The 12,178-nt window shown below is 43.1% G+C and overlaps 1 protein-coding gene across 1 annotated transcript in view; it reads left to right on the forward strand.

The window, feature by feature from the left end:
- The first annotated feature begins 599 nt into the window (after positions 1–599).
- The window catches only part of FRMD7 (FERM domain containing 7), a 28,320-nt gene continuing 16,741 nt past the window's right edge, over positions 600–12,178 (forward strand). The window contains exons 1-2 of the mRNA XM_048513817.1: positions 600–656; positions 6,332–6,436. Of these exons, the coding sequence (XP_048369774.1) occupies positions 600–656; positions 6,332–6,436 (162 nt within the window). The remainder of the gene's footprint in view (positions 657–6,331; positions 6,437–12,178) is intronic.

Below are 12,178 nucleotides of genomic sequence, written 5' to 3' on the forward strand. Positions count from 1 at the left end.
CACAGCCATTTCACAAGCACACGTGACCTTCAAATTGCCACATTGGCCCAACTTCCAGGATCTAGCTTTAATATTATTATTTTTTGCTCAAAAAAGGAAGTCACTGGTCTTCACGTTTGTGATCACAACAAAATACTAGCTGGTTGGAAAGCTACGGTCTGAACCTGCTGCAAAAATTTGTTTTGAGTCAAACGAATTTTAGCCAGTAGTAAAGAGATTTTTTTTAAAAAAAAAGATCATTGTCTTTCCATCTTCCATGACACCTGAAGCAATTTATACCAGCTTTAATTTACAGCTATGTTTGTTTTAATGCGAATTGGTCCCATTTTACGTTGCTAGAAAGGTTTTAGAAGAATGTCAGAAGAAGTTACTAACAGAAACCTTTGGTCACTCTTTGCACTGATTTCTCTCACTGTCACCTCTGGCCTGTTTTCACCTGCTCTTTGCTGCGAAGGCTGTGCTTGAGGCTTCCGCTCATATCATCCAGTAGAGAGACTGAAAATTCTGTATGAATCACAAGGCAGGCTCTCCTCTGCTCCTGTGCTGCTCATATCCCAGAGCATCTAGTTCTTGCCGATTGCTCAGCTGCGCACTTAAGGATGCTGCATTTGAAAGTCCAGTTTTTGGATGATTCTCAGAAGATCTTTGTCGTTGATGTAAGTGGATTCTCTTGTTGTTGCTATATGTTTCTAATTGTGGCTCCAAAGGCCACAATTTCACCTTCCTGAGCTGTCTGTCCACTTCTGCATTGTGGTTTCAAAACAAGGGAAGCGTAGTTAGGGGGAGACCTATTCCTGTATGTTTTCCCCCACAAGAGTTGAGGGTTATGAATTTGCAACTGCAAGGCATTTGTTGAACGATGCAAATAACTGCTTGTTAGTATAGTTGTGTTCTTATTCCAGTGGAGAGCGTTGGTTTTTAGGAATAATGCATTGGAGGAAATCTTACTTTCGGACTACATATGCATGGATGATAACATTATAGCTCACCAAGGAATATCTGGAAGTTTAGACTGGATTAGTGAGAATTTTCTCAAAATAATTTTTGGAAATGATTTTTGCTTATAATATTTGAAATTAAAAAATAATTGCATGCAACAATTTAATGTGTCCTGCTACTATTGAAGTCATAACATTTTAAAGATTAAGCCTGGAAATTAATGAAGTGTAATTTGCAACAAAGTGTAATTATTGCACTTATAGTTTTAATTGTATATTAAACAGAATGTAATTCTGATACAGGTTATAACATAGCTGTGATATTGTTTATTATCATTGCTATTGATTTTAATATTAATGACAAGCCATCCTATTGGGCAAACACATTATTTATCAATTCTTATTTTAAGTCTTGTTTTTTTTCATTCTGACCTCATTGATTTGTTAACAAAAATCCTTGAAACTTCTCCTTAAATGACTGGCTAAATGAACGTGTGAAAATGTATTCTTTCCCAGTGTTAATTACCTCCATAGAATACCTGTCCTGTTCTGTTTAGTACGATGTGTGCAAATATGGACACTATTCCTGTTTTCTCCAGATTGTGAGAAACTATATTTAACGTCAGTTGGTTTGTATTTATCCTTTGTTTTTAAGGCAAGACAGTAATTCAGATTGATAAGGAAGGAATGTGTATGGCTTTACATCAGGAAAGTTAGGAACCTGCAGTCAGCTTTTCAAAATATTCGCCATCTTTAGAAATTGTCTGTGTTGAATGTTGGTAGGGTGGTGCTGCAACAGAGATTTCTAAAAAAATATGCCTTTTGTTTTCAAAAGGGTTGATTCAGAAGTTTCAAAGAAATGTCATTTTAAAAAGACTGCAAGCAAATTTTACCAAATTTTACCCCAGTAAAATTTGACTTCAGCACTTTTACACCTTCCAGCCTTCTGTTTGCCTGTGATCCGCAGCACTTAAACTCTGCATGGTGTGTTATTGTAACAAAAAGCTTCCATTAAAGTCCCAGCTGGTCTTTTCCTTTTCAAACCATGAAAACCCCTTGGAGGAATTTCTTTCCATAATCGTAACCATGAATGAAAACTTGAATTAGTGGCTCTCCTGGAATTAAAAATGAATGGGGGAGAAAAACCTGCCTCTGGGCTACATTTCTGAGGGATCTTTCAAGCAACTTGGATGCAGCTCTGCTTAGAGCCTGGAACAGGACAGGAGGAGAGCTCTTCTTCAATACTGGGTGACTTCAGGGCCAATGAACAGGACCAAATTGGCATGTGGAAAGTATGGCGCTCCTGAAAAGAATTGTGTGTGGGGTGGAGCTATTTTAAACAGCAGTGACACTGAAATTAGAATCTGCTTCAAGATTGGCTAAAGGAGACTGATTGGCTACATAGAAAATGTGGATTGGGTTGAGTGACAAGCTGGTGTGAGCCAAAATTCACTACTTGTTTCATAGTAAGCAGTACACAAGAGAACAGGGCATTTTTCTGCTTCCTCCCACCAGTTCAGATCCCTATTTCACACCCTGCTCTCTGTAGCCCCACATACAGAGAGGGGGCTTTACAATGGTGGTGCCTCACATTTAGAATTGCCTTCCCCCTGGAGGCTCTCCTGGTCCCTACATTACTCTCATTTAGGTATCAAGCCAAAACATTTCTCTTTAACCAGGATTTTAACTACAGAGTTCAGTCTTTTCCAGTGGTGTTATGGTCTGACCCAAGCAAGGTTGCCAACTGATTGCCAGACTACAGCAATCAGTTCTCCTGAAGAAAATGGAGGGATCCCTTCCCTTCCCAAACTCTTCCCTTCCCAGGTTCCACCTCCAAATCTCCAGGAATTTCTCAACCTGAAGTTGGCAACCATAGCTCCTAGTTTACAGTCTGTTTTATTATCAGTGTTGTAGATGGCTCTTTTTTTTGCATACTTTTACAACTGCCTGGCTGGTTTTTAAGCGTTTGTCTTTAATTGTTTTATTGGTTGGATTTATTTTTATTGGCTTTGCTCCTTTTTTCTTTGTTCTGTTTCTTTGTTGGATTTAGAGGATAGAGCAGTGCCCATATAAAGACTATGAAAGTAAAACAAAACTGAGAACAGATAATTTTTTTCCTGGATGGCCTGGCAGTGGGGAGAGATTATTCACATCTCTTGTAACAGTTGGCGTCACAGGAACTGTGCAATTAGTTCTCACTACATTCACACTGCCCCATTCCACACAGCAACCACATGGACTTAGTGGAGGGGGGGGGTGCAGAGGAGAGGACAGCATATTTGTAGGGTGCTTCAACCCCTAACTTACATAAATATTCCCCTTCTCCTCTGGTGGTGAGAAAGGAGGCAAAGATCCAGGGGGCACCTCTGGTGACATGACGCTTCCCCATTAGGAGCGCTGCACATTGCTCTCTTGTGAGGAAATGGGCTAATGCTGGTCTCCAGCCCTTCTCCTTCGGGAGTCGGTGCCCAAATATTCTAGTGCAGGAAGAATAAACAATTATAATTGTTTTAATTACTGCTGCTATCCAGCCGTTTGGAGGAGAACTGGGACAGCCCTCAAGAGAATACTGTTATTACGCTGTCACTTTCCAGCTGCTTTCCTGCACGGGGGTGGTAATTTGAAGCACGCTGAGAGCAATGAGGGGTTATCTGTAAAATGTTCACATGTACGCTTCGTGCTGAGCAAAGCGTGGAGCATGTAAGCAACCCTTCAATTTCCTTGAGAGCCAGTGTCAAAATGACAAGCACATTCGGCTGCTTGCCAGCCCCACTGTACTTAGCAACAGGGCTCAGTAGGGCATTGCTCCGACCCTGTCCCTTCTGCCCCAGCAGCGGACCTAGTGTTTACTGTGAGCCAGGACCTTCATGCTTGCACAGATTCATATTTGTTGTTATTGTCTGGAAGTAGAAGAAGCCATTATATCCCACATCTGACCTCTGGTCCATTGAGCTCCATATTGCCAACTTCAGGTGACAGTGGCTCTTCAGGGCCTCAGATGTTCCTCAGATGTTCCTGTCACATCTTCTTCAGTTGGAGATTAATGGTGAATATGTCTTCCATGACAAAATCATGGCTTCTCTCCAAAAGTTTATATGGGAGCTCCCTGGCTGTGGATACATATTTCATTTCTGTGCTGTAATTTCTCTTCAGTCATCACAAACCCTTGTGGGTCACTGCAAGCATGATCACATGATATGAACATGGTCACAGGAATCACAAGAACAATGTGTAAGAACTAGGGTTGGCATCCTTCAAGTGGAGCCCAGAATTACAGCTGATTTTCAGATGTCAGATCAATTCTCCTGAAGAAAATGGCAACTTTGGAGGTGGACTCTATGGCATTATACCTTCTCCAATGCTCCACTTCCAATCCTCCAGGAATTTCCCAGACCAGAGAGGTCAACCCTAGTAAGAACATTAGTCTATTTGGAGCAATATTTTCTGTTCTGAGTGGCAGTGGCTCTTCAGGGTCTCAAACAAAACAAGAAGAAGAAGAAAGAAGAAGAAGAAGAAGGAGGAGCAGGAGGAGCAGGAGGAGGAGGATCAGGATCAGGATCAGGATCTCCTAAGCTGACACCAGAGATTTTCTGATTGGAGAAGCCAAAACTGAACCTGAGACCTTACATATGCAAAGCAAGTGCTTTGCCAATGAACCCCAGCCCCTGCCTTGTAGGCACAGCCAATAAACGGCTCTTGTGATTTTTTGATTACTTATTAATTTACTGTTGCACTTTACTGCCATAATTGCACCTTATTAGCTTGGCAAGCTGTCTTTCACCTGCTTTCGGTGTGGTTCTCTTCCTTTTGCTGATTTTGTGGCAGCACACAATGTTCATTTCATTCATAAGACCTGTATTTTTACACATGAAGGGCTGGAATAGTAAGTGCCATTAAAATTGCCAGGAAATCTTGAGCAATCAGGTTTTTTTTAACTGTGCCGTTCTTCAAGCACCACAATACTTAATTACCCTTTCTCCTCAAGGATCTTGACACTCAATTAAGATGTGCAAATTGCAATGGTGTTCTAGCTAACCACATCAGGGTACGCCAGAAGCCATTCCATAGTGCAGATATTAGCATTGTGGTCTTTGTAACAGAGGAAGGAATGTTTTTGAAATCTTCAACAAATAAGTTGACTATTCTGAAAACAGTGACCTTCAGAAAAAAACATTGTGAAACATCAAAGGAACTTCCAAGTGATGAAACCGGTGAGAAAGTTTGAACACATCTCAACAAGGATTGAGGAGAACGAAAAAAAATGCCAAACCAATGTGGATCAATTAGAATGTACTGCAGCAGTGATCACATGAACATGGAGTGAGGCAGTGTTGTATGGTGGCTAGAGTACCAAACTTGGAGTGAGTTGACTGACTTGTGGTCAAATCCACATTCAGCCATGAAGCTGGATGTGGTTGTGTGACAGGCTGTGTGAATCAGCCTCTAGATGCTCTCTTATCTTCAGAGGCAATCAATGGCTTCTATTTACCAATTTTTTTAAAAGCTCAGCAGACATATGCGAGATGGAGAGCCTGCAGTGGCCTCTAAGGGAAGCTCTTGATCTTCAAATGATGCTCTGCTGTATGGTGTTATTAGATATGTTGCCACGGAAGGGGTGGGGGTGACGAATGGCATTTAATTAAAAAGCTTGATGGATATGGAGACTTGTAACTTGTTTAACCTGTTTGGAATGCACCTACAAGCTGGTTTAGGGGGTGGCTGAAACACCAGCACAAAAAGCCATGGCTGTTTGCATCCCTGCCATGCTTATTTTCTGCCCTCAGGTAGTTGCAGCGGCAATAATCATGTCCCTTAACTGTCTCTTTTGAGACCTCTTGGATCTTGCTGTGCAAAGAAACAACTTGAAAAGTCACATCCTGAATTAAATTTTGCTGTGTTGACTGATTGTCCCAATCCAATGAATTAATAGAATTCATGTTGAAATGGAACTTCAGATGAGAAAAGTTTTCTCTGCCTTTTGAGAACTGGAGTCATCCCTGCTTATTTGGGAGACTCAAAGGTGCACCTGAGTCTTGAAGAACTAGAAATATTATTGACAACAACCGTGTGCGGTAGGTAAACTGAGAGACAGTGACTAGCCCAAGCTTCCATGGCAAAGTGGAGATTAAATCTCGGGTCTTCCAGATCCTTGTCTGAAAATATAACACCAAACTTGCTCTCCAATTAAGAAAATTATGTCTAATGGTTATAAATCTAGAACTGAGGTTCCATCTCAGCCCTTTTAACAAAGTACACTATCCAATGTTTACAGGTTTTGTTTAAAAAAATGTTAAAAACATTTAAAATGTTCAAACTTTATGTTCTAAATCTATTTTTAATCCTTTTGCTTTTGGATGCTACCTCATGCTCTCCCCGCCTCCCATTGCCGATAGCAAAAATCCTCTGGCAAAACATTGTTCAACCTCAGCTGCAGCCACCTGAACCTTGCTGAAAAGGAATATTTTGGACTGGAGTTCTGGAATCCTGCAGGGCATACAGTAAGTGAAGAATGACTGACAACTTAGAAACTCCATGCAAACATGCTAGCCAAGGAAAGTCCAGTTCATAGCAAATGATGTATGGAACCTGTGTGTGGACTGTGGACCATACAGCGTCACATGATTAACAGTGCAGTCCCAAGCAAATACACACCCTTCTAAATCCATTAAAATCAAAGGGCTTACTTAGAAGGCTGCAGTTCTGCTTGATGGACCTGTGAATGATGGCAGAAAGTATGTATGGTTACTTTGCAGGGTTTTCAATGCAAGAGATGTTCAGAGGTGGTTTGCCATTGTCTGCCTCTGCATAGTGATCATGCAATTCCTCGTTGGTCTCCCGTCCAAATACTAACCAGAGCTGTCCTTGCTTAGCTTCCGAGTTCAGGCTAGCTTGGGCCTTCCAGGTCAGAGTGAAAGGGTGACTAGTCCTCTTTATTAAAAAAAAAACCCAAACAAACAAATTTTGCACAGAAAACTGGCATGTTAGACTAGGCCAAATAAAGTCAGAAGGGTGAGTAAAATGCAGAGCAGCAGGTAGAAACAAGGAACTTACAGCATGCCATTTAGATAACTTCCTTGTTAAATCAAGAAAGTCGACTACATCATAAAGCAGGAATGCCAAACTAAACAGTGTTACTTGGCAATTTTAGAGTTGAACATGTTGTGTTTCTCAGTTCAGCGATAGGCTGAGAGCCAGCGTTGCTCTAATGTCCTGCCACAGGCCAGAGCTTCAAAGCTGTGATAAGTGCTCAGACTTTCATCATGGTGGTGTCTGGCAACTGTCTCCTGCAATTAGAAATCCATAATCTTTGTATTTTCTCCTGGCATCTCCTGGCTGCTTCCCTATAGATGCCAGCATTTTTTTCTTCTTAGTATCTTCAGTATCTTAGTATCTTAGTCTTTTTCTTTCATCCAGTCTCCTTTTTCTCTCTCTTCTTTAGCCCTACCTTTCTTCTCTCACCACCTAGGATTGCCAGATTCCGGGGGGGGGGGGGGGTCTAGAGATCTCCTTGAGTTACAACTGATCTCCAAGCAACATAAATCAGTTCCCCTGGAGGAAATGCTGCTTTAGAAATTGGTCTCTATGGCTCCTGCCTCCTCCACCTGCAGAGCACCATAAGGTCGCTCCCCAACCCTCCAACCCGCCCGCCAGAGGTGGGATCCAGCCAGGGGCGTAACGAGGCAAACTGTAGCCCTGGGCAAAACCTGAGTTGGATGCCCCCCCCCCCCCCCCGACCCCATGGGCGGCCACTCCACCACAACCAATTTTTTTTTGCACCAGGACAGTGGTGCGTGCAGGGGGTGCATTTTTAGACATATCAGCACTAAAATTGCAGCGTATCATCAGGAGACTGTCCTTATGCTACCCCCCAAGTTTGGTGAGGTTTGGTTCAAGGAGTCCAAAGTTATGGACTCCCAAAGGGGGTGCCCCATCCCCCATTGTTTCCAATGGGAGCTAATCCCCAAATTGTGTGCCCTATGCAGCTCTTTGTCTGGAGCTAGGTCACAACTCCTTGGCATCAGCTGCTTGGCTGAGGGCTTTTAGATTCTGGCTGCAAATTCATTTTCTCTCGGACTGTAATTCCCTGGTCCACCGTCTGCTCTCTGACACCCATTCCAACCCCTGGTTTTCCATAATTGAAGAAAAAAGTGGCCTCTATTGGACTGTCAGTGGATTCACTTTGCCCTTTGTCCTATTCAGAAGCTTATAGAAAATTAAAAGATCAACTATTGGATAGAAAGTTCTCTACCCTAATCACTGCAGCCAAGAAAACATGCTCCTCCTGTATTTTTCTCTCCCATTTGAATGGGGCCACTTGGCACACTACCTGAGCCCTTCGGGGGAGGGCGGTATAAAAGTGGAACAAACAAACAAACAAACAAATAAATAAATATTGCTTAATAAACCCTGCTCAAAGGAGAGCCATAATGCTTGCCAGGTTTAATGTTATGCCTTCCGCCTTGTTACATGGCAGATTTAATAAGCAAGAAAAGGCTAAAAGATTGTGCCCATGTAATGATGGCTCAGTTGAATCTCTGGCCCACCAATTACTACACTGTCTCAGATTCAAGGAAATCAGATCCAAGTATGTGAATCTTACTCCTTTACATTTACCAGCTCTCCCCGATTTAATTAGATTACACTACTTGTTGGACAATCCTGATCCTTCTCTCTGTATGATAGTGGCAGACTTTCTCCTGGAAATTACTAAACGCCAGTAGATTTCCTTCAACCTAACATTTATTTCCTGTATTGTATATGCTTTTTAATCCATTTTTATTATTGTTGTACTGTTGTCTATGCCAATAAAGTCTTGCAATGGGAGCTAATAGGAGATGGGACTACAGTTTTGAGGGTCCATAACTTTGGCCCCCCTGAACCAAACTGCACCAAACCTAGGGGGTATCATCAGGGCAGTCTCCTGATGAGACCCTGAAAGTTTTGAGACTGTGCCTTCAGAAATGTGCCCCCCCCAGCCTGCAACCCTCATTGACAGCAATACAGAAAACTCAATGCAGAACAAAGATTCTTGGGCAAATTTCTGGGATGTTCCTGAGGGGGGCGCATTTTTGGATGTATCAGCACCAAAATGTCAGGCTATCATCTGGAAACTGTCCTTATGGGACCCCCCCAAGTTTGGTGCAGTTTGGTTTAGGGGGTCCAAAGTTATGGACCCTCAAAGGGGGTACCCCATCCCACATTCTTTGCTAAGGAGATGGGGGCTACCCTTTTGAGGGTCCATAACTTTGGACCCCCTAAACCAAACTGCACCAAACCTTGGGGGTGCCATCATGACAGTTTCCAGATGATACCCTGAAATTTTGGTGCTGATACGTTCAAGAATGCTCTCCCTGCAAGAACATCCCGAAATTTGCCCAGGAATCTTTGTTCTGCATTGAGTTTTCTGCATTGCTGTCAATGGGGGTTGCAGGCTGTGGGGGGCACATTTCTGAAGGCACAGTCTCAAAACTTTCAGGGTCTCATCAACTGACTGCCCTAATGATACCCCCTAGGCTTGGTGCAGTTTGGTTCAGGGGGGCCAAAGTTATGGACCCTCAAAACTGTAGCCCCCATCTCCTATTAGCTCCCATTGGAAACAATGGGGGATAGGGGCACCCCCTTTGGGAGTCCATAACTTTGGACTCCCTGAACCAAACCTCACCAAAATTGGGGGGTAGCATAAGGACAGTCTCCTGATGATACGCTGAAATTCTGGTGCTGCTAGCCTAAAAACTGCGCCCCCTGCAGGCCAAAAATGGAAAACCACTAAAATACCCAAAAACGAACCCAGCATTTTGATGCCCCCCACAAGGTGATGCCCTGGGCAGCTGCCCACCTTGCCCAATGGGCATTACGCCAGTGGATCCAGCAGGTTCTCACAAGTTCCCGAGAGTAGGTTACTAATAATTTGTGTGTGCCGAGAGGGGGTTACTAATTGGTGATTTTGCCACGTGATTTTTGCCTTAGTTACGCCCCTCCTCTCAGCAGTAGCGCTCAGAACTTGAAGCAGTCTAGCAGGAGGTGCACCAGTGTGCGTGGCAGTCCGCGCCTGTGTGCATTCGTTTTCCGCCCAAGGACCGGCGCAGCAGCTGCATCCTTGCCACAGCCCCGCCCAGGAATGCCCCGCACCTGGAATGCCCGGCAACGCCCCCGTCATGCCCTGCCCAGCCCCATTGGCGCTACACCACAATTTGAATCCCACCACCATGGGAACCTGTTACTAAAATTTTTGGATCCCACCACTGCCGCCCACACCCGTCACCACCCCCTAATAATCAGGAATTTCTCAGCCCACAACTGGCACTTTCCCAGCCCAAAAAAGCTTGATCTCCACTGCCCCTTTAAATTTAAACATTCCCTTTTCCTTATGAAATGTTGAGAACTACCACACCTACACAAGTCCACTACAATTCCCCATATGTTATTTTCTATCTGCCTCATCCACCATTACGGGAGTGACACCTTACAGAGCCCAAGGCTTCTATTCTGCACTCTAAAAGGCACTCTAAAAGGCAACCTAATTGAATTATTAAAATGACCCAGATATTTGTGTGATTACTTATTTTGCCTAATATGCAGTGAATATTATTCAAACATTAATAAAATAATAAACATAATAAACATAATAAAATAAATCACGCCCTTTTAAACCCATTGACTGTAATGGACCCAGAGGGTGTGGTCCTGCTTAGAACTGCACTGTGTATGTCATTGGGAAATGAAAAAGCTGATCTTGATAACTGGAAAATCCCATTGATTCCTTTGACCACCCCACAGCCCAGGTTTAGGAGCCATCCTGAAGATCATATCATTACATTTTATTATACTAAGAATATTGAAAGAGATTTTACCATCCACTGTCAGCCTTTTCTAAGACATAAGGGCTAGAAAACTGCTTTTCAAAATAAAAGCCCAGTTTCTCAAAAATGCTGAACCCTAGGCATAATTGCGTATTGTACTACAGATGGGGTTATATCGAAAAGCCTGGATTACAAATGTTACTGTGTAGTTTTGCCTTTAGAAAGTACAACAAACACTATAACTTATACTAATAAATGATAAGGTACTTATTTACCTTTGGGGAAAATGCTGGAGTAAAATAAAGTTTTAACTAAGGCTCATTCCGCACATGCAGAATAATGCACTTTCAAACTGCTTTCAGTGCTCTTTGAAGCTGTGCAGAATAGCAAAATCCACTTGCAAACTGTTGTGAAAGTAGTTTGAAAATGCATTATTTTGCGTGTGCGGAAGGGGCTTTTTGAATCCCTGGCATATTTCTTTGGAAATTTACCAAGTGGTAAACCAGAAGAGTTGTATTTCTTGTCTACTTCACCTGCATTTCCTCCTTGACTCATCTGCATAGCTCCACCTCCTTATTGGGACAGTTCTGAGGAGTACTTTGGCCATCTTCAGATGTCTAGTCTGCAGAAATCTCTGACCTATATGCATTTTTAATGGCCACCACAGTTGCATGGAAGGAGGCTCTATTTCTATTATATGTTCAACAATGGATGCTGCGCAGTGAACTTTGCATAATGGGGAAGTTCCCCTGCAGCTATTTGTTGGCCTCTCTCAACTGTAGGCAGAGATATTTATAGGCCTTTCTAAAACCACCCCCACCTACCCACCCCCAGGCTTGTGGTGGTGTTTTTTTCCCTCCATTTTTCTTTCTACTGGTGAAACAAAAATTCTGTCTCAGCAGAACAGACCTTTCTCTAGCAGGCAAATCCAGGTGGAAAACTGAAGTGCTGTTGAGCATCACTGGTCCAGTTCAACACCATCAAGGCAACAATGGAGTCCATTGACTCCCTTTTGCTTCATTAACTTGCTACAGTGCAGGAGGGTGGGTGAGAACAGGGCTCTGCATTTATAAAGAACTAACTAGTGAATCTTGGCCTGTCTGCTGAAAGGCTGTTTTCTCCCCAGAAACCATTCAAGGCGCATCACTCAGTGATATACATCAGCACACAGATTAACTTCTCGGCATTGTTTGGCTGCCAGAGGCTGGGTCTAGCGCATGTAGCAGAATGTGAGGGGGGGCGGTGTTGTTGTTGTGAAATGGTAGAATGGACGAAGCTGCATCAAACTGCAAGGAAGTGCTCCGCTGTGTTAAAATAAGCTTCTGTTCAAAGAGAAAACTGGCACGACAGGGAAAGCCTCGTTTCCCCCTTGATGTACTAACTTTCTACTTGAGGGGACATTTTTTGAAAAATAAGAGGAGCCCCCCACCCCCTTAACCT

The sequence above is a fragment of the Sphaerodactylus townsendi genome, linkage group LG13, assembly GCF_021028975.2.
Source record: "Sphaerodactylus townsendi isolate TG3544 linkage group LG13, MPM_Stown_v2.3, whole genome shotgun sequence".
Taxonomy (NCBI): domain Eukaryota; kingdom Metazoa; phylum Chordata; class Lepidosauria; order Squamata; family Sphaerodactylidae; genus Sphaerodactylus; species Sphaerodactylus townsendi.